Source organism: Pipra filicauda, unplaced genomic scaffold (assembly GCF_003945595.2).
Source record: "Pipra filicauda isolate LSUMZ 115617 unplaced genomic scaffold, ASM394559v2 scaffold128_size5466820_pilon, whole genome shotgun sequence".
Lineage (NCBI taxonomy): Eukaryota > Metazoa > Chordata > Aves > Passeriformes > Pipridae > Pipra > Pipra filicauda.
The window spans coordinates 4,343,025-4,362,976 of record NW_024103751.1 but is presented as its reverse complement, the minus strand read 5'-3'; the positions used below and the strand labels follow the sequence as shown (position 1 = coordinate 4,362,976).

At 37.5% G+C, this 19,952-nt stretch overlaps 1 protein-coding gene across 7 annotated transcripts in view; it reads right to left on the bottom strand.

Moving 5' to 3' along the window:
• Positions 1–17,127, bottom strand: part of MMS22L (MMS22 like, DNA repair protein) — a 97,970-nt gene extending 80,843 nt beyond the window's left edge. For 2 of the 7 annotated variants that reach the window (XM_027742248.2, XM_039390804.1), the window contains exons 1-9: positions 16,797–16,988; positions 15,375–15,556; positions 13,125–13,250; positions 9,905–9,957; positions 7,798–7,885; positions 7,515–7,692; positions 6,251–6,344; positions 4,110–4,240; positions 77–190 (exon numbers count right to left, since the gene is read on the bottom strand). In XM_027742248.2, the coding sequence (XP_027598049.2) occupies positions 77–190; positions 4,110–4,240; positions 6,251–6,344; positions 7,515–7,692; positions 7,798–7,885; positions 9,905–9,957; positions 13,125–13,250; positions 15,375–15,547 (957 nt within the window). In that variant the 5' untranslated portion in view covers positions 15,548–15,556; positions 16,797–16,988. The other 5 variants (XM_027742252.2, XM_039390807.1, XM_039390819.1 and 2 more) reach the window with 5 other exon arrangements.
• Positions 17,128–19,952: the final 2,825 nt, after the last annotated feature.

The window sequence follows — 19,952 nt, the reverse complement described above, 5'->3', positions numbered from 1 at the left end:
ATGGCAACATGGGAAAATTTGGTGACTGTATTGTATCTATAACATACAAGCATATATAACAGTATTCTTCCATTACCTCTGTATGAGATCCTTTACTTCTGTGGTCTAGCAGCTGAATAAGTAGAATCCAGAGTTCTTTAATGCAGGTACAGGGATAATGGTGACTAGTAAGAGCCTCAGAAGGTCGCACCTGAAAAAATATAGAATAAAATTATTCAGAGAAGTGTTATTTTTGAAATTGCATTTTATACACCAGTATTTCCTCGTCTTGGCTGTTTAGTTTGAGGTTTTGGGGTTTTTTTTGCAGTTAAATAATATAGTTACAAGTACACATTTAAACGTGCATTATTTCATTAACATCTAAAATATCTCTATTATACAACAGTCTTTCCCAATTCTACATAATTACAGGTTGTGCTATTTCTTAGTCTCTTCTGATCTACTTTCAAACATTATTTAATCAAATAAAACCAGCATTCTAAGTCCTAAATGAAAAGGAATTACAATAAATACTGATTCATTGTCTGACAGAAAAGAAAAAATGATTGATTAGATTTTCTTGATGTTCTCAGGAAGAAAAATATTTGAAATGATTTAAAAGCTATTGTTGTTATTTTTAACTGAAAAATCCTTAATGACTAGGCATAATGCTAGTAGAATATGTTTTTGTTGGCATGAGGATGTTAATGTTCCCACAACATTTCACAAAATCTGCTTTTCGGTAAATTTACTGCAAGGCATTCTTTTAATATGCAGAAAACAGCATATTTCAAGTCATGTACGTTATTTGATTACTATTCCATATTTAACAAAATTCACTCAGACTGATGCATTTCAGATGCAAAACAGTCTTCTTGTGATTCATCTTTCAATTTTATATTCCCTGAATTGTGAAATGAAGTAAGTAAAACAGCAAAAGGAAGTGCTAAATACATTAAAAAAAAAAATCTCTATGCTTTAATGCTTTTAAGATCTACCAGAACTGTATTTGAAATAATCATAGTATAGACAAAACTTTACTTCCTCTATCCTAGTACCTATGAATCCACTGAACCATATTCAGAGGTGGTAAAAACTGTGAGAAAACCTTTGCTTAAATAGTGTAATTCAGCACCTTTTACCTTCATCAAGGACACAATGGCAGAAATGTATAAAGAAAGGAGGGAAGACAAAGCAGCTCATACTCACTTTATCCCTAAACAATGAGTAGTTCAAGTCTGAATAACCAACCTACACCCCTCTAAAACAAAGAGTGGAATAGGCACCTAGAGAGATTAATTCATCTCACTCACTGCAGAAGAAAGAACTGTTGCTATTCTTCCCTGACAATGAAAAGAGCCTCAGGTGACTAGTTTAGCCAACTCTTAGACATCTATGTCTAATAAGATGGATCCTGAATTTTTATATCCTCATGCCCTTCCTGATCCATTCATGCACAGCTATTCTCAAATCACACTGGCATTTAAAGTAATTTCTGAATTTGGAAACCTAATGGTATAAATTAAAAATTTTATCAAAATATGCAATGCTAGTGACAGCAGTAGCTGTGTGAAAGAGACATTACAAAAGTGAATGACTTAAAACCCACACTGTCACAATGAGAACAAGTATATCACCACAGTTTCAAATCTCTGTAATATTCTACTAGAATGCAAACTTTTTATTTATCACAGAATAATATGTTTATAACTACTGTTTCATACAGCTCCAAATGAAGTTTAAATACTGAACACTTTATTATAAATATGAATTATATGTATTTATAAATGTGACAAATAATTTGTTTTTCTCTCGCTAAAGGATCCTGTTTATCCTATGAAATTGTCAGGGTAGACCCTGACAATCAATTTAAGAGCATCATGAGGTCAAGACTGAAATATTTTAAATAATTCTTTAAATAATTCTTTACACACATTCCACATATACTGTTCAGAGTATTTCACATGCCTTTGTCTCTCCTCATGCTTTTAGTTAAAGATCTGTTAGGGGAATCTCTCAACGTCCTGAATTAATTTTATGCCAAAATAATCTTGAGAATAAACATCGGTGTAACCACTAAAGTCTATTGTTTTAATATTCATTATTTAAATACTAACTTCCCAAAACTGAAGTGACTCAAAAATAACTCACTACCTAAGAGCAAAACAGATCTATCAGAAATGAGCAGTCTATGTATTACAGATGCACTATAACAGTGCAAGTTTTTATGAAAGTATTAGGTATACAAACTATCTTACAAATGAGAGTTTCATGCTTTCTACATGGACTACCAGTTGTTGCAGGAACTAGGTTTCTTCATCTACTGCTTGCATCTACTACTGTGCTACTCTACAAGATTTCAGGATCTCTTCTGCAGATGTGCAGTATCCATTCAGAATAGAGTTTGGCCAGTAGTATCAAAGCAAGAACAGCATGTGGATATTGGTTAGACTAAGGATAACCAAGATATTGTTTTCTTCAGAGATACTCTGGATTTCCTCTCACAACATACTGAGTTCAGTGCCTTGGCAAGCATGTTTAAAACCTCAAATTGTGGTGCTGTTGGGACAATAGAGCTCTGGTGTCAGCGATGTGGCTGCTGAAAATTGAAGATATCCAAGGATATATATTTCTTTGCCAAATGTGTCTCACAGCACACTGAGCTCAGTACATCACCCAAGTCAAGCATCTTAATATCAGAGCTGCCCAAGAAATAGATCTGAAAATATGTATCTGGAGGACTAGATTTTATGTCCCTCCTTCCAAGGATACCCACAAATGTTAAAAGCTGCAGTCCTGAATGTTCTCAGCCAAAACTCTAATGACGTGTTTTAGTGATGAGCTGATGGTGTCATCTACTCTGGGTACCAGTTGCATTTTCAACAATTTTGAGGGATGTTATTTCCATTACTGTATGACAGCAATGATTGCATACTATAGGAGCCACCAGCTGAAGAGATGTTATCCAGCTCAAGTGCAAGCTTCACTCCAGAAATTAGTCTCAAATAGAACTAGTTCAAGCTGTGCCCCAAGCCTAGGGAGAGCTGAAGAAAAAGCAGTGGTAAAACAATCTTCTCTCTTTGTAATGTGGCTCTGTGGAAGGATCAAATCTGTCATTTTATCATCTGACATTTCAAAGCCTATCATCAAGCACAATGTTCAACAGATACTATTTGAATCGTCTTTTAAAAAAATTACTCATCTATTTGCCTTTTGACAGGGAAGGAGGTTGCAGTATTATCTGATAATTTCGTTGATCGAAACTGATTTTAAAAGGTAACAGCTCTACAGGAAGGTAGTTTAAAAGAACAGTTATCAAATGCTAGTACAGCCATTCCCCCTCACCCTCAAAAGTAACATGAAAGAAGGGAGATTCCATTTCTCATGTTTTTGTACTACGAAAATATAAATTATAAAGTGGTCACTGCTCAGAGTTCAGTCCTGCATTCATGGATCACACATGCCCATCTAAAGCTGGTTTCACAATAACACAAAGAAGATTACACAGCTCTTTTTCTGGCTGCTCTGTGGAGCTATTGTGACTTTCTAGCTTTGGAGTGCTCAAAAATAGGGAGAAAAATACTGCAGCTATAGAAGGAATGAAAAAGAAAAGAAGAGAAGGACAAGTTTTCGCTTGACAAGTGTAAAAGCACAGTAACAGAAAGATGAGGTTGTGGAAATAGGCACAGGTCAACAATAAACTGTAATATGACATTTTCTAAGTGTCCAGTTAGCTTACTGCCAGGATTAGTGTTATTCTCTTTTTGTTCCTGTTGAGAGAGTTTGAAAAGACTTTTTTTTTTTTCATCTGTCTAAACCTTTTAGACTGTGCCATGTTTGGCATTAAACCTGGAACACTGAACTTAGGAAATGTGGCACTCACTTCTGCTCTGTACACAGTGCATTTCAATATTACTCTCTCATTCAACTGCCAGATGGTCATGAATAAATATAACACAATTTGAGCTTCTAACAAATAACACTCTTTAAAACATGGAGATACAAAGCCATACCTAACATTTAAAACTTAGCAATAAGGAGTCATCTATGCCTTGGTGCAATATCTAATTCATATGGTTCCCAATACAAGCAACTAATTGCCCGTGTGTTATATAAAGAAAAGGAGTTACCTTTGTATACTTGTTGATGGACAAACTTATTAAATCAGATATGAGATTTCCACAGTGTTTTTCAAATAAACTGACACTGGTTAAATTCTCTCCGGTCAGATTTATGAAATGGTTAGCATATACGACTTGTCCTAAAACACAAAAGAAAATCAGACCTATTTAGTTCCAGGTTTTGCTGTAGGAATGTAAGACAGAGAGGATTTTTTTTTCATATATATATATATATATATATATATATTTTAAAATTGGTTTGTTGACCTGTATGCAATTTTAATTTACAAATTCACATGAGAAAGTTGATCCTTTCTAAATTCAAGCTAATCCCTTGATTATTGCACAGAAATCTGGTATTATTCAGGTTGACAGTAAAACAGTTTGGCACTTTACAGCCTTTTATTGGCACAGTTTTTGTGGTGGAATAAAGATTTATTTATCTTCAAGTTCCTCTTTGTCACATGCCAGTGCGCATGTTCTGGAATCATGACATGTTTTGCAGATATGCAAGTTGATGACAAACAATTCTGGAGAGGTCTAACACTTTCCTTTGGATGTGTTGATGTAAAAAGCTGGCATGATCATGTTCCAACTTGAGCATTTGTAGACATTAACACAGATAAAATGGTAAAGTTAAGAGGCTGTAAGATCTTATCCCACAGGCTTTTCAACAATACGACTCCCTTGACATCAGTGGAGCAGATGATATGTAGAATGAGTCTGTATTTTATTCTTGGAAATGCAAGGTGAAGCCCTGAACCTACTATCCTGCCACTGGTCTCAGCAGTGTAAAGTTTCAACCCAGTATACTTTACAGAATGAGATAAGAACCTAAAAAATTCTAAAAGGCACATAAGAATACAAGATAAGATGATATAAGCAGAGATATTACTGTCTTTACTAATAAATTTTATTGTTAAAAAGCACAAGCTTTCTCTTACAAGGATAGGTTACTGCATTATTACTCAGAACATTATCTAGAAATATATACTGAATTCTGGACAATAAATTGCCTCCAACACTTTTGTTATCCTTTCTCTAAAATGCCCTAAAAAAGGAAAACAGGTTATCTTGCAAGAGATCATAAAAGAAACTTAGAATTACAAAACAAACAGCCAACCCACACACACCATCCAGTAACACAGACATGCAGGAACAGAGACAATGTGTTAATCTGAGCAAGGCTGCGTTTTGACAGCACTCAGAGCTGGCAAAAGCTAATCCAAGAGTTCAGATTTAGTACCAGTTACCTGGACTAAACATACAGTGCATTCTTTCTAGACCTCAATATTACTTCAACTGTTGCAATTCCTATATGGAACTTATATTGATAATTTATAATAAGAGCGGGGTCGGGGAGAGGAAGGTTTGGTTGTAGTGACACAAAGTTTATAAAACAAAATACATTTTGGTGATTTATTTCGGTAGAATGGACATGGAAAATAGACATAAACCTCAAAAAAACCAACAAAAGTTCTCTTCTGTATTTTAGCAATTCTTCAGCAAACTGAACTACTTTGAAGCTGGGTTTTTCAATTGCATTCTATGACCTTTTTTATCTAACTTATATGAGCCGCTTACTTTTATCAATTTACTTCTTGCCCTTTTGAAGCCTTTTTAAAAAAATTTAAAAAGATATTGCCTTGCCTTTTTCTTGCTGTACTTTTACAAGCTACTCTGATTGATGCTTCTTCTGTTGCCCGATATTTTCTTAGTGCTGCACATGGTTAATAATACAAATTCTCTGCTCTGAGAATTCTTGTTCCAGTCCATCCCTGGACACTTTTCCATTGTTTTCATCAAATTACCATTCACTGCCATGCATTCGGGATATCTGCAAATGCATTTTTATTTGTGATGTCAAGAAGTGCATGGTCACTAAATATTTAGTATTTTTTATCAATTGAGAACCAACTGTCATTTTAGTCAAGTTTTGACAGAACAAATTCCTAATACAATTTCATTTAATTTGAACCACATGAAGATTCACAAAGAACCTGCCTTTACCATATTTGAGTTTACTTCATTAAATACAGCTACGCTTAAAAACCACCAAAACTAGCACATGATTCTGAACAATCTAGATGAGAAAACTAGGTAAGTCATATGTAAAGAGTAAGTTCAAGGAAAAAAATCTGCGTACTTACTCATCATTTTTTCACCTAGTACATGCAGAACTTCCAGTATTAGCCAATTAATATCCAAGTGGAGATGTAGTAAATGCCATGATGGGGGAAAGACCTGTGATTAGAAATTACACACATTTACTTAAACAGTTTTTTAGTGAATTCTGGATACTATACTAAGACAGGGTGGTCAAGCTTTGGAACAAACTGCCCAGGTCAGCAGTGGAATCACCATCCCTGGAAGCATTCAAAAATTTGGGTTCATGGTTTAGTGGAGAACATGGAGCTGCTATAGTAACATTTGGACTTGACTTCTCCAACCTTAACGATTCCATGATCCTTAACAACTCTAAGATGGCCTGCAGTGAACATTACGGAGATCTGTGATCAAATACAATGCAACATACAAACATGCCATTCAGGTAAAGGGAAAAAAAAATAAAAAACTTTCATGACAATTAATTCTGTCTGTAGAGGATGTTTATGAAGTCTTGATTCACGCCTGACAAATTACAACACCCTTAGTTATTCTTCTGTTAACAGAAAAGTATTAGGTAGCACACAAGCTGCTAAAGTGAGCTTTTAAAACAATTCCAAAATTTCAATATTCTCTTCCTTAAAGTTGACTTGAAATTACTGTTTCATCAGCTCAACAGTGGCTCTACTGACAAGCTAAACAAACAGAAAGATTCAAAATACTGCTTCTCAGTGGATCATTCCTTTCCAGATACTAATTTATACAACCCAAGATCGAAATTCCTTTTTTTCTTTCTAAAAGATCTGAAAGCATTAGCTATCATATATATGCACAAATCCTAATGGTGTATACTTCACTAGTGTTTAATGCTACAGTGCCTCCTTCCACATCTGCAGTTCTCTTTATATACAAGATCTTTTCTTATTCTGAGCAAGATTTCAGAATGTATTTTTAAAGAAACGCCCCTCCTACTTGGAAGCTCAGAAACTGTAAGCATCAGTAGGGACAAACACCAAGGAATTTTTTAAACATGCTACGCTAATTCAGGCCTACTTATCTACCTCTAATTGGTATTATCATTTGTATAGCGTAGGAAGAATTCTGAAGCTACACAACATTAAAAATACATAGATAAATAAAGACAACGACAGAAAAAAACCAGAATTCATTAGATGAGTATGCCAAATGCAGGATGGCAATTAATAGAGGAGAAAAAACCCAAAACAAAGATACTTATATTAAACCAAAACTTAGCAAGTTGAATACATAATGTCACATAAAAAGATTAAAATTATAGAAGACATCAACCTTTGCCTGATGTTGAATAGTAAATGCTGCCAGGACACTACTAGGGAGTTGACAAAGGTGACCAACGTGCATAGTCAAAGCATGAAGCTCTTCCACCAATACTGACGGTAACTGCGCTTCTAGCTCTTCATACGGATGCAGCATTCCATCATTTTCCACTTTAGGGGGTTCCAGATACCTCAATATACATAAAAATACACACAATCAGAAAACAGGTAAGAAGCAGCTAGACAAAGCGTGGTACAAAGCTACACAAAGTTAGTAAATTGTGTGCAAATCTCACCTGAAGATGAAAACTTTCACATAATGCAAAAACTTAATACACTGATGCCTGATGCTCTCTGCTTCAGAGTGCAAGTTTGCAGCTTGACCTGAAGTAAAAGAGACCAATAGTTTAAAGCAGATGTGACCAACCCATGGCTTGTCTAACATTTGCATTCTCCATAGTAATTAAACCAGGCCACTTGAAAGCCACTCTCTTTTCTGAGGACAACTTGTGAGGTGGCTGGTGGCAAACACCCACTTCTAAATGTCATCTTACCAGAAGTTTCATTCTTTATCTTACCATCTCAGGCACATATCCAGATACAGAGAGAAAAGGTGGCCCTCAGGAAAGATGACAGATGTAAGCACTCAGTGCTAGAAAAAAAATAATTCAGCCCTACTACTCTGCTCCCTGACTGCTTCCAAGACACCTTCAGTGAAGATGTATAAAATAATTTATCAGCACCTTTTCCTCTTGGGGGACTTAAATAGGAAGATTTATTTGGAAATATGCTTTGCAGCTTCTCTTCCTAGGAAACATCATATTGTTGCACAGTGCCTTCAGGTGTGTAATACTAAGAGCCATCCATTCCCAATCCTGCCTTTCACTTGCAGCTCTGCATCTTTTCAGCCAGTTTTTGCAGCTATGTGTCTCCTTTCCTGTGCTCTCTGAAGCTGTCGCTCTCATGGCGTTACCATCCTCACCTTGCACCTGCAAGCTCAAACACCATCATTACAGCAGAGTCAGGGAAGGTTTGGGTTAGATAGAAAAAGGTTCTTCACCCAGAGAGTGGCTGGGCACTGGAACAGGTTCCCCAGGGAAGCAGTCACAGCACCACGACTGGCAGAGTTCAAGAAGTGTTTGGACAATACTCTCAGGCACGTGGTGTGACTCTTGGGACTGGTCCTGGGCAAGGCTAAGGGTTGGACTCGGTCCTTATGGGTCCCTTCCAACTCAGCATATTCTGTGATTCTGTGATTCACTAGAAGCCAATGCCTCTGGTGTGAGAATCATTCCTTATTCATTCCCACACCTTGCCTTGTAGCTTTCAGCTTTTATTAGAGAAAGATGAAATTTAGTGCATAACAAAGCAAATACAGTAATTTAAATACCAAATAACTACTAGCTTTACTGGAATAGGATACAAAGTAGTGAACTGAGAAGATGCTTAAATTCAAGGGAAAAAAGAACTATAGAACAGTTCTTTGGTGTCCAGCTACCATATAAAAGTTCAAATGTAATTTAACACAGGTTATTTCCACATATGTATTAAATGTCAACATTATTAGACTTTTAAGATACAATCAACAACAGCATATGAAAGAAGCTTGATAATTTCACAAAAATTTAAATGGTAGAAAATTACAATATCAAAACAAAATAATGTGTAAAAATATTCATTCATAGAACACTAGCACTTCATCTGTAATGACAAGATACTACAAACATTTTATTTCTGAGTAATTACTGAACTTCTCAACTTACTAAGTAATTCAGTCCTCAAACTTACAATAAGCCCAAGGCTGCAATAATCCTTCAGAAACATACTGCTTCTCATGCTTCAGTATTTAATTGAAACAAAGAATGTTGTAGTGATCCCATTTTATTGATCTTGCTGCAAAGATAAATTAAGTTTGTAAATAACTCTAAACAAATATAACTAGTTTAAATGTAAGCCAAGGGAACACTGAAAAAAATCCCAAACCACTACCTTTGTAACTAAAATAGCTATTGGGATTTTTGATGCAACTTTCCATTCTTAATTAAATGAGTTACCAGTTTTGCAAAATTCTACCTTAGGGGTGACACCTTAGCTCAAGTCACATTAATGCAACATTCCCACAAAGGTCAGTAAGGATTGCCCTGTGATATACCATACAGGCAGATCTGGTTACAAACTGACTCCCAACATTTCCACTACCTATTTTGATACTACTGTATCTCACTTGGTTGCCTATATTTCTACCCTTACTGCAGATTTATGCTGGTTATCTGCTGTTCTGCAGAACACTCCAAAAGTCCTCAGTCAAGAGTCAAAGCACAAGTGTGATCTGTGAGAATATACTTCTGTAATTAAAACGTTGTCAGATACATATCCCAGTCAAATTAAATGTGTAAAACTTACCAAAATCAGAGGAACTCATTTGTACTAGGTTTTCCAGTCTGCATATCTGTTGCCTAATTAAAGGAATACAACAGTTTATAGCATTTATATAAGTAAAAGTTCTTTAACTACACTTTAGTAAGGTCTAAATAGAACTGAGAAAGGTGAGAGGTGTTTCCTGCTTTGTAGTTCTGAAAAAGCATCAGAAATGTAACTTGGGAAAGACTGTTAGTGGTAGGCAAAAGACACATCCAAGTGTGAAGGAATGACACTGATAGAATTTTTGCTTGTTTTTAAAACACTGAACACAGTAACAACCAAATACTGCAATAACTGGCCAAATATTGGGGGAGGGAAAAACCAGCCATACACACCATAAAACCCCAAAAGCCATTCCCTGCAAGTGATCTTTCCACAAGCATAACAACTTTACATCTGACTATGGAATAAGCCTGAAAGTTAGTCCTTATGGCATACGCTCAGTATACACTAAATTAATTCACTTGTGAATGTGCTCCAGTAAATTCTGTCACCAGCTTTTCCCCACTTAGGGTGGTAAGCTGCTGAACTCCAGCGCAAGAGATAAACAGCAATAAATACAGTAGAGTAAATAGAGAAAGTGTCTCTAGAAAAGTTAAAGCTCAGTTCAGTTTTGGAGAGGAAAGACAATATTTTTAAAGAAGCTAACTGCCACTGCAAATGAAAATTTTAAAAAAGGTGTAACGTAGGTAAATACTTGGCCATATTCTGCAACAACTGTTATTTGCAAGTGGTCTTCAAGTCTCCACAGAGATAATGCAGCACTAAACTGAATATATGAAAAGCACAACTGTGTCAGACAGACTTTTGAAAGAAAATGCTGCATAAATTGAGGAGGGGGCTCTCTGCCTCATTTCTTACACAGTCAAAGCAACAACTACTGAAGGATTCTAAAACAGGGTACTTGGATCCAACATAGATCAAATGTTCTTACAGAAAAAACCCTGAAAACTAGGAGGCACCTAACAGATCCAAAAATCCAAATTGCAACCTGCATATTAAAGGGCAAACACTAAAACTATCTCACTTAGTTCTTTCTTCATTGGATAAAATCACGTCAGCTAGCCAAGATTAGATAATCTTCAGCCCTTTAAACGGGTTGTGGAGCTTTTTGGTCTGTTTTGAAATCAAAGTTGAATTTCTGCTTGGATTTTCAAGTATTTCAACCATGTAAAAAGGAGGAAGTCTGAAATAGGAGGACTTTTATGAAACACAGCTGTTGAGACTGAAGGTTAGAGAAGGAAAGTGACAAAAAGGAGACATACACGCACAAATAAAAGAGAAAAAGACTCCCCACTGAATTGACAAAAGACAAAATGCCGTGGGCTAATAAAATAAAAGCACAAACCGGGCATGAGAAGCATAACATAAGTACCATCATTTAAATAAATAATTTTAATTTCAATTTGCATTTGTACCTGAAAGATTGATCCTCACAGTTGTTAATCATTAAATAATTTGATTCGCAAATAAATATTCTGAGAGATAAACTGGTACATCTGTTTATTAATCAAAGATATATTGTTTTAATATACTCACTTAAATGGTTACATAGCTCTCATTCACTTTGACTTCTATGAAAATTATGTGATCATGTAATCCCATGTATTATTAGTATGCGATTACTGCTTTAACTTGCAGTTCTGCAATATACTATTATTATTTATTACAATATTAAAACATTAAATTACAATCTTTAATATTATACTTAGACATTAAAAAAGACTAGGTTTCTGTAAGCATGTATTTAAACAAAGATATTAACTGTACTTCATAAATTGAACTATTTACAGCCAGCTTATCCTCAAGAACTATTGTAACTTATAGCTAACACATACAATTTCTACAGTGGAAAAAAGGAGTTATCCTACTTTCAGTTGTCAACTGGTCTATAAATGAAAGTGTTCCATTTTATGACTAAACAAATGAACTGAGAGAATATCTTTCCAGAGGGACTTGTCACAGCAAAAGACAGCTCAGCATCCAAACTTTCAATAGCTGAGAGTTAGCTGAAATCCATTATTCCTACCAGTTCAGTAGGTTTTAAAACATGTACAACTTGAATAACTTAAAAACGACAAACATTATGTCTTATGTTCATCTCTAGTACAATTACAGAACAGTTTACACTAGAGAAAAAAAAATTGTTTTAATTCAACAGACCAACTGCATTGCTGTGTCACTGCCCAGTGCTTTTATGTTAATGAACAGTCAAAAAATTAGACTAAATGCTGAAATTTTTAACTAAGTTAAAGTTAAATCTTCATTATCAGTTTGTTTTCAGGTTGTGGGTTTTTAGTTTTTTTAAAATATCTTAAAGTCAAAGCTTGCATCAAGCAAAACTAAATAACACTGGTTTTAATACACTTCCTGCCATCTATGCCATCATGTTTCAATAAGCCAGACCCTATTAATCATGTTTCACATCATGCCCTTGGTCAAACCTTAAAGGCATGGAAGAATCCACTACAATGAAAGGAATGATGGAATACATCACATATATTTGTGGAATCATACAAAAGCTTCTCTCCCATCCGCTCTCTGTATGTGCTGTACATTCTGAGGATTATCAGTAGCAAAGAGGATTATCAGTGATCTATGTATTTGCATTGACCAGATTAAGCATCTACATTGAATTAGTCAAACACTGAGTAACTGTATCTGAAGAGATTGCTGAAGCTATCCTAATCCAAACAATTGAAGAAAGTGCTGCATCCAGCATTTATAGTATTTGATTTTTAACCTCCACTTTCCTTTATGCACAAAAAGGACTAAAAATCTTCAAAAAACAACTTCAATTATATGGATAGCACAACCTCATTCAAGGAAATCTTACACAGTTTGTTCATATATTCTGAAGCCAGAGCCTTCTAAATTAACCCCAACACTCTCTTGTAATAACTATAGTTACCAATTCTTTATCTAGTGATGGCTAAGATATGTATCGCACTACTGAGAAACTTATTATTAAGTCACATAATATTAAAAATCAGTGACACAATGTACTTCTTCCTGCAATCCCATCTCTGCCTTATCCATCACTTACTGGAGCATTAAACAGACAGCATAATCTCTTTTAGATGCATTGCATAGCCCACAGTCTTTTATGTTATTACTATCAAAAAACTGAGAAGTTTGTTACATCTTTAAGGTGGGTATAACTACAGAAACGGATTAATTATAAAATACAACGTTGTCATACCTAAGTAATCCAAAGAGAAATCCACAGGATTCAACTAACGCCATTTCAGTAACCCACTGAAAGCCAAACATTTCCACTACATCTTCTTCATAGTCATTTGGAGAAGGATCAAGTCTCAGCAAAACCCTGTAAAATAGAGCCAACAATATTCATACATTCCTCAATAATAAACCTATGGAATACAAAACCTACAGCTGGTTTATGTACCACCAATACTTTCTGAATATATCAGCAACATGTATCCTATATATGTCTCAAAAGACAGTTTACATTTTACAGCAATATGATACATAGTATATGACAACACCTAGCTTCAAGAGCATGAAAACAGGATACAGTCACAGGTCACAACATATTTTGAAATATTTTGACCACCTTGAAGCATCTTCATCCTTACAGAGGGGCCAAGACATAACATGCACACGTCAGTCCTTACAGAGAAGGCTGCTACGTAAGATAACACGCTCCACCATAAGTGTATGTTTGGAATCTGTCTCAATGCACACTACATGCCTAATAACTAATGCCAGAACATACATTAGTTCCTTTATATACATTTAATAATATTTATACAGAAAACTGATAAAAACACACCTTTAGGCAAGTGAACAGATGAGGGTCAAAATATAACCTCATCATTATAACTTAAATAACATTAGGCCATAAATATCCTTCACTCTGGCTTAAAAAGAAAAAATTGAGTAAAATGGTAATTCTGATATTATTTAAAGTGTAGAAAATCAGACACCTGTATTGTTAAAACATTACTAATTGCGCAAATAGAAAAATATTTCATTAATGTCCTTTAAAAAAAAAATCACAGCAAGCTGTATAACAATATCAAAGTAAATTATTTCAGAATTTTCCCATGGCCCTTCATAAAATACTACCATAGAGACGAAGCTCAATTCACCAATATGCAAGAAATATTTCTATTCTAAAAACTAAAAAAAATATTTACTAGCCAAGCACTTAGTTTTTATTACATTACACACCAAATTAATATTCTGCTTGAACTATGCACTATTACCAATTTAGTTCTCAGAAGCAGAAAGAGTATCTGCTAAATAATTGGCTTAATCTCCCATAACACCTTAGTTCACTTGGTAACTTCTTAAACACTGGACTGTTTTGAAGTCTTTCGCAATTAAATCCAGCTATTCCTGTTCTAAGTAATGAAGACAAAAGAGTCCCTCACATAGAGGCTTTTCCAAGACTTTACAATCCAGGTAGACAATGTAAATACGCAATAGGAGAACAATATCATCACAACTAGTTATTGGGAAACCTGCCTACATACAAGCTCCTGAGTGAGTTTTAATGACAGAAACTATTTCAGTGAAATGTTTCTTTGTCACTGTGGAATCCACTACTGATATGTTCATGCAGACACAGGCTCCCTCAGCACTCTACTTGACATCGATTTGAATGAATGCACTACGATCCAACTAAAATATATCATAAATAAGGCAGGAAATGGGGGAGGTGCAGTGGAACCCCCTCTAAGGCTTTACAGAAAAGGCTGTGGAAGTGAAGGCTATAAACAAAATAACACAAAATATGAGACTAGGCAGGAAGGCAGACAGAAAGATTAGGCTTTTGTGGGAAAAACAAGACAACCCCTGTATGATGAGCAAATGGCACAGAAAACTAAGCTGGATCACAGACAGTAAAGCAGATAATAACTAAACCAAAGTAACATTTTAAAATACCACAGAAAATACTTACCTGCCGAGTATGCAGATTCTGAACCTTAAATCAAGAATGCATGCAAAGGTAAAGCTTTGAGAAAGATGGTCTTAAAGCTACAAAGGACAGTCCCAGTACTCTGGGGCAGCTGGGCAGAGCAGGTTTGTTTCTATAGTGTGGAAAAGAGAGAAAGGGCCAGCATTTAATAGAGCATATGACTGGGAAAAGCAGTGCTGAAGCCCCTTCAGAGATTTAAGTGATCTCAGATGCTGTTGTCCAACAGGCCAGTTTTGAAGTGTCCTAACAGGCTTGTAAACAAATCTTTTTCAATATCTTAAAAGCAAGTTCACAAAGCTAGGAATTGGACCTAGAACACTGTTCAAAGCTGTTTATCAACACAACTGCCCTTCCCACTTTGGTATACCACCAAGTTGATCTCAGGACCGTAAGAGCTGAAGAACAAACTGATCTGGAAACTTGTCAGTGTTCAGAGGCACCAAACATGAGTGGAAAGAACATCTTAAAGGGTTCTTATATTTGTAATTCAAAAAAGTCTCATACCTCTTAAGAGACCCATTTGCTAAATAAGACTCCGCAGAGAAGCTTCTCCCTCCATTTTGGTTGTCAAAAGCACAAGAAAAACAAGGTGGCTTCTCATTCTCCACTTCCATTGCCATATCCAAGCTCTCAGTAAGAAATGAGGGTGTGGACAAAGCCTCAAATTCCTCCTCCATTGTTTCCACCTGACCCAGAAAATAAACAGATGTTAAAATACCCATAGTGTTTCTTCAAATAAATTTCTCATTGTTACAACTCTACATAATCCTTCAGCTCAAGTGAGGACACAGATCCGATTAATTGTAACATAAAACTAAAAGCTGAGAGCACCAAGGCAGGCAATCACGGTTTCATGCTGTGCCTCAAAATTCTGCCGCTTTGTGCAACTTCATCTTCCTCCGTCACAACCTGTTAAAGAACTCAAATCAGTAACTAAAAAAACCCCTGAACAGATTCATTTCCTTCTGTTTTAGCTATCTAAATTAACTAGCCACAAGGTTAGACTAGCAGTAGGGCAAAATATGGGGCAAAAGATGCAGGAATGCATTACAAGGCATGGGTGAGCTACTTTCAGCAACACTTCATTTTATGACCAGAGTAGCTATGCTATGAAAATACATCACGTATTACAGGTTCCCAGTTGCCCATAACTTTAAGGTAACATTACAGCTTAAGCTCCTTCTAGGAAGCAGTAAATACACCCCATATGACAATTACAGAACCCTGAAATGCTAAAGTTTTAAAGCTCAAAAAATTACTGTACAGCTGATTCTCACATAGTTAGAAATTCTTGTTAAAAAAAAGTCTAATTACCTAGGAATCTGAAAAAAAGAGAAACAAAACCAAAGAAGGATTATCATGGCCAAAGGAGTTCACTGTATAGTTAGTTAGTGTATTCATATACAACATTTTAAAAGAGTCCAACCAGGCAACAAGTGTCACAGAGTTCCACAAAAATATGCAAACAATATAACTAAGACCCTAAATTAAGTTTCCAATTTCATTGCTTGTAGATTTTGTTACGGTTCTTGCAGAAACTAGTTTACACCATGGCTAGAAGTGGGTAGTACAGGCTTGACTGAAAAATAAGCTCAAGGAAAAAAAAAAAAGAAAACAGTTTCTGTTCTACTTTCTCCCATCCATTCACATTTCTGCAGAGCAGCAAGAAGGGAAAGAACGACTTCAGTGCTCCAGTTTACAGCAGGCCCCTATGTACGGGTGTTGGCACAGCTGAAGGGAATGCCCTCAACCACATGAATTTCTAAAGAAAGCCTGTTCAATTTGGGGTAACGAAACCGCCCCGGACGACAGAAAACACTGGGAGAAAAGGTACAAAAAGGGCAGCTCTTCCCGGCCGCAACTCCCATCAGCTCTGTACTTGTCTATCCCACCCCTGATCCCGCGGAACCAAATGACTTTAAGCACCGCAACTTTCTTGGCCACCCATGCAGGAGAAACCTCTCAGGGGGCTGCAATGCGCGGGCAGAAGCTGCAAACCGGCGAGGGAGCCGCCAAGAGGAGCATCCCAGCCGCCAAGGGAGCCGCCGGCGGGCAGCACAGACCGCGGGGAGCGGCCACGAACACGGCCCGCTCGCGTGGCGCCCGCGGCCCAGCGCCGCTGCCCGCTCCCGGCCGGCGCGGGGGGCTCCGGGCAGCGCCGCGGCCGTACCTGCGCTGCGGGGCCGCCGAGCCCCTTCCGCGCCCGCCGCCCGTCCGTGCGTCCCGCGCGCCACCGTCACGGGGGCACTGCGCACGCGCCGCGGCGCCGATTGGCCGCCGGCCGCTCCTCCTCTCGCGGCGGCCGCTCCTGCTCCTCCTCCTGCTCCTCCTCCTCCTGCTCCTCCTGCTCCTGCTGCTCCTCCTGCTCCTGCTGCTCCTCCTGCTCCTCCTCCTCCTCCTGCTCCTCCTCCTCCCTCCCGGGCGATCTCTTCCTCTACTCGTTTCACGTCGCCTGCTCTGCTCCGCCCATCCCAGGGCGAATCGCCGCGTGCGGCGCCGGCTGCTCCTCCCAGTGTCACCCAGCCGCCTTGGTTTCCCTGCTTCCCTGGCCGTCCCTTGCCCGGCCAGCCACCACAAGTGGTGTCTGGCCACCTCTCACCTGAACACCACCATCTTGCCGCAGTGCCCACATCAGATGTAGCTTCCTTTGTACTCGCAGAATCATGGAATCAAGATGGTTTGGGTTGGAAGAGACCTTACAGATAATCTAGTTCCAACCCCCCTGCCATGGGCAGGGACACCTTCCACTAGATCAGATTGCTCAGAGCCCCATCCAGCCTGGCCTTGAACACCTCCAGGGATGAGGCATCCACAAGTTCCTTAGACAACCTGTTCCAGTGTCCCACCACCCTTACAGTAAAGAATTTTTTTTTCGTAATATCTAATTTAAATTTACTCTCTTTCAATTTGAACCCATTTCCCCTTGGCCTGGCACTACATGCTCTTGTAAGTAGTCTTGCCTCATATTTCATATAAGTTCCCTTGTACTTCAATTGTTCACTACCTTTCTCTGGTTTCTTTCTTGTCCAGCCTTTTCATAACTTCATTTTCCTTCTTCTCTTAGGCCTTCTCAGTTCACTCATCTCCATGCTCCCTCATAGAGATGGGCAAAAGGTCCCTCTGGTCTTTTCTGATGCCCTGTAAATCCAGATCCAACCTTCCCTTGTCTGCCAGGTAATGCTCAACAACTCCAATCACAAGAAATTCTCATCAAGTACTGTTTAGTGCATTTGAAATTCAAGCTGGGTAACACTCCTCTCATTTACTAAAGCACCTTCATTGGGTATGTCAGTCACCACAGATTAGGGTGACTGAATAGGTCTAGGGTGAAAGTCCTAAAACCTGTGCCTAGCATAACGTAGCTTAAAACGCGTACTATACACCCAGTGGCTTCTGGTCTTTTAAAAAAATATTATATTATTTCAGATTGCTGTGGTTTCATTTCATTTCAAAATGAATGCTTTTCCACTTTTGCCTAGCTTTCGGGTGCAAGCTAGCAGCAGTGCACGGAACTTGCTTCTAGTAAGAAAGTTGCTATAAAAAGTTTTGTTGTTGCTGCTACATCTTGCTGTGAAAACTCTGGTATGATTCAAAATGCTTCGTTTGCTCCTGCGTCTGTAAGAATCTCTCATTTCCTTCTTTAAATTCCTCTCTAATTAAAAAAACAGTACATCATGGTTAAATAAAACTGTACCCAGGATAACCCTGATTTCCATATGCAGATTTATCTGCACTGACAGCCCCCTCTCCCTCTCTTAGTCTTTCTGTTTCCTCTCTCTCCCTCTCTCTCCCTCTTTCTCTTCCCCTCTCTTTCTCTCCCTGTCTTTTTGTCTCTCTTTATGTCTATTGCATTATGCCTGAATAATTTTCACTCTTTTTTTTTCCTCCCCTCTTGCACACACATGCTAAAATAACTAGACAAAGATGCAAGGTAGTTGCTGCAGTCCCTGTCTCTAGGAAAGAACCAAGAAAGCTTGGGATTGCAATGCCACCTTTCCTTTTTTTCTTTCTTTTCTTTTTTTTTTTTTCTTCTTCCCCAGCCATGCTCGGTGATTAAACTTCCTCAGGATGGGGAAGAAAAGGAGCTGGAAATGAAATAGGGTTGAGGAAAAATCCCATTGCAGCAGCTGCAGCCAGTGGTGTGTGCTGCCAGATGTGCGAAGGTTCCTGGGGTCCTTGTCACTAAAAGGCAGTATTCAAATATTTGGAGACAAAAGCTGCATCCTCAGTGATCATTTTCTTTATTTAACATGGCAGCAGGCATCGTGTGGGAAAAAATCAACACGCTGGATGTTGAATTGGACTTTTCTCCTTCCTGGGATGAAAGGATGTTATCTATCCCGTGCCAAGAGGGAACTGAGGTAAGAGAGCTGATCCAGCTCCTGTTTTTTCATAGTATATTTCCTAAGCATCTTCTCTGAAACAGCCTATATATATGTGTGTGTGTGTGTGTGTATATATATGTTTGTATATTTGTGTATTTGGTTTCAAGGCAGTGAGTGGTAATGCTTTTTTTTTTCCTACCTTCACATCAACCCAGAGAAAGTTAATTCACAATATATATTCAGAGCCTGCTCGGAAGGGTCATTTTGTGGTGTTTTTTTCTGAATACGTTTTTGTTTCAGAGAAGACTTCAGCAGTGACATCATGGTTGACTGCCGATATTAAAACCGATTTTCAAAGTCTTTGGAGAAAAAAAAGCCAGTAACTTTGTGATAAGAAATTGTGCAGGAGATTCATGTGCTCTATTTTTTGGTGGCACTCTAAATATCGGAAGTCTTATTAAAGCGATAGTGAGAAATTTTTTTATTATTATTATTTCTAGCACAGAAGCGATGAATGCTGCATAATTAAGTACAGTATTTAATTTGGCTGTTGTGAAGCAAAAGAATAAGGTAATAATTTTTATTGTACTAATCAGACTCAAGATGTTCTCTGTGTTAATTGGGTTAAAAAAATTGCAGTACTTATTAGAAATTCTAATTTCACAATGCAGCACTGACAATAAGCTCAGCCAGTGAATTATTCACATCTTTAATTTGCTCTCTTAATGACAGTGTTCTGTAATCAGAGTGCAGAGAC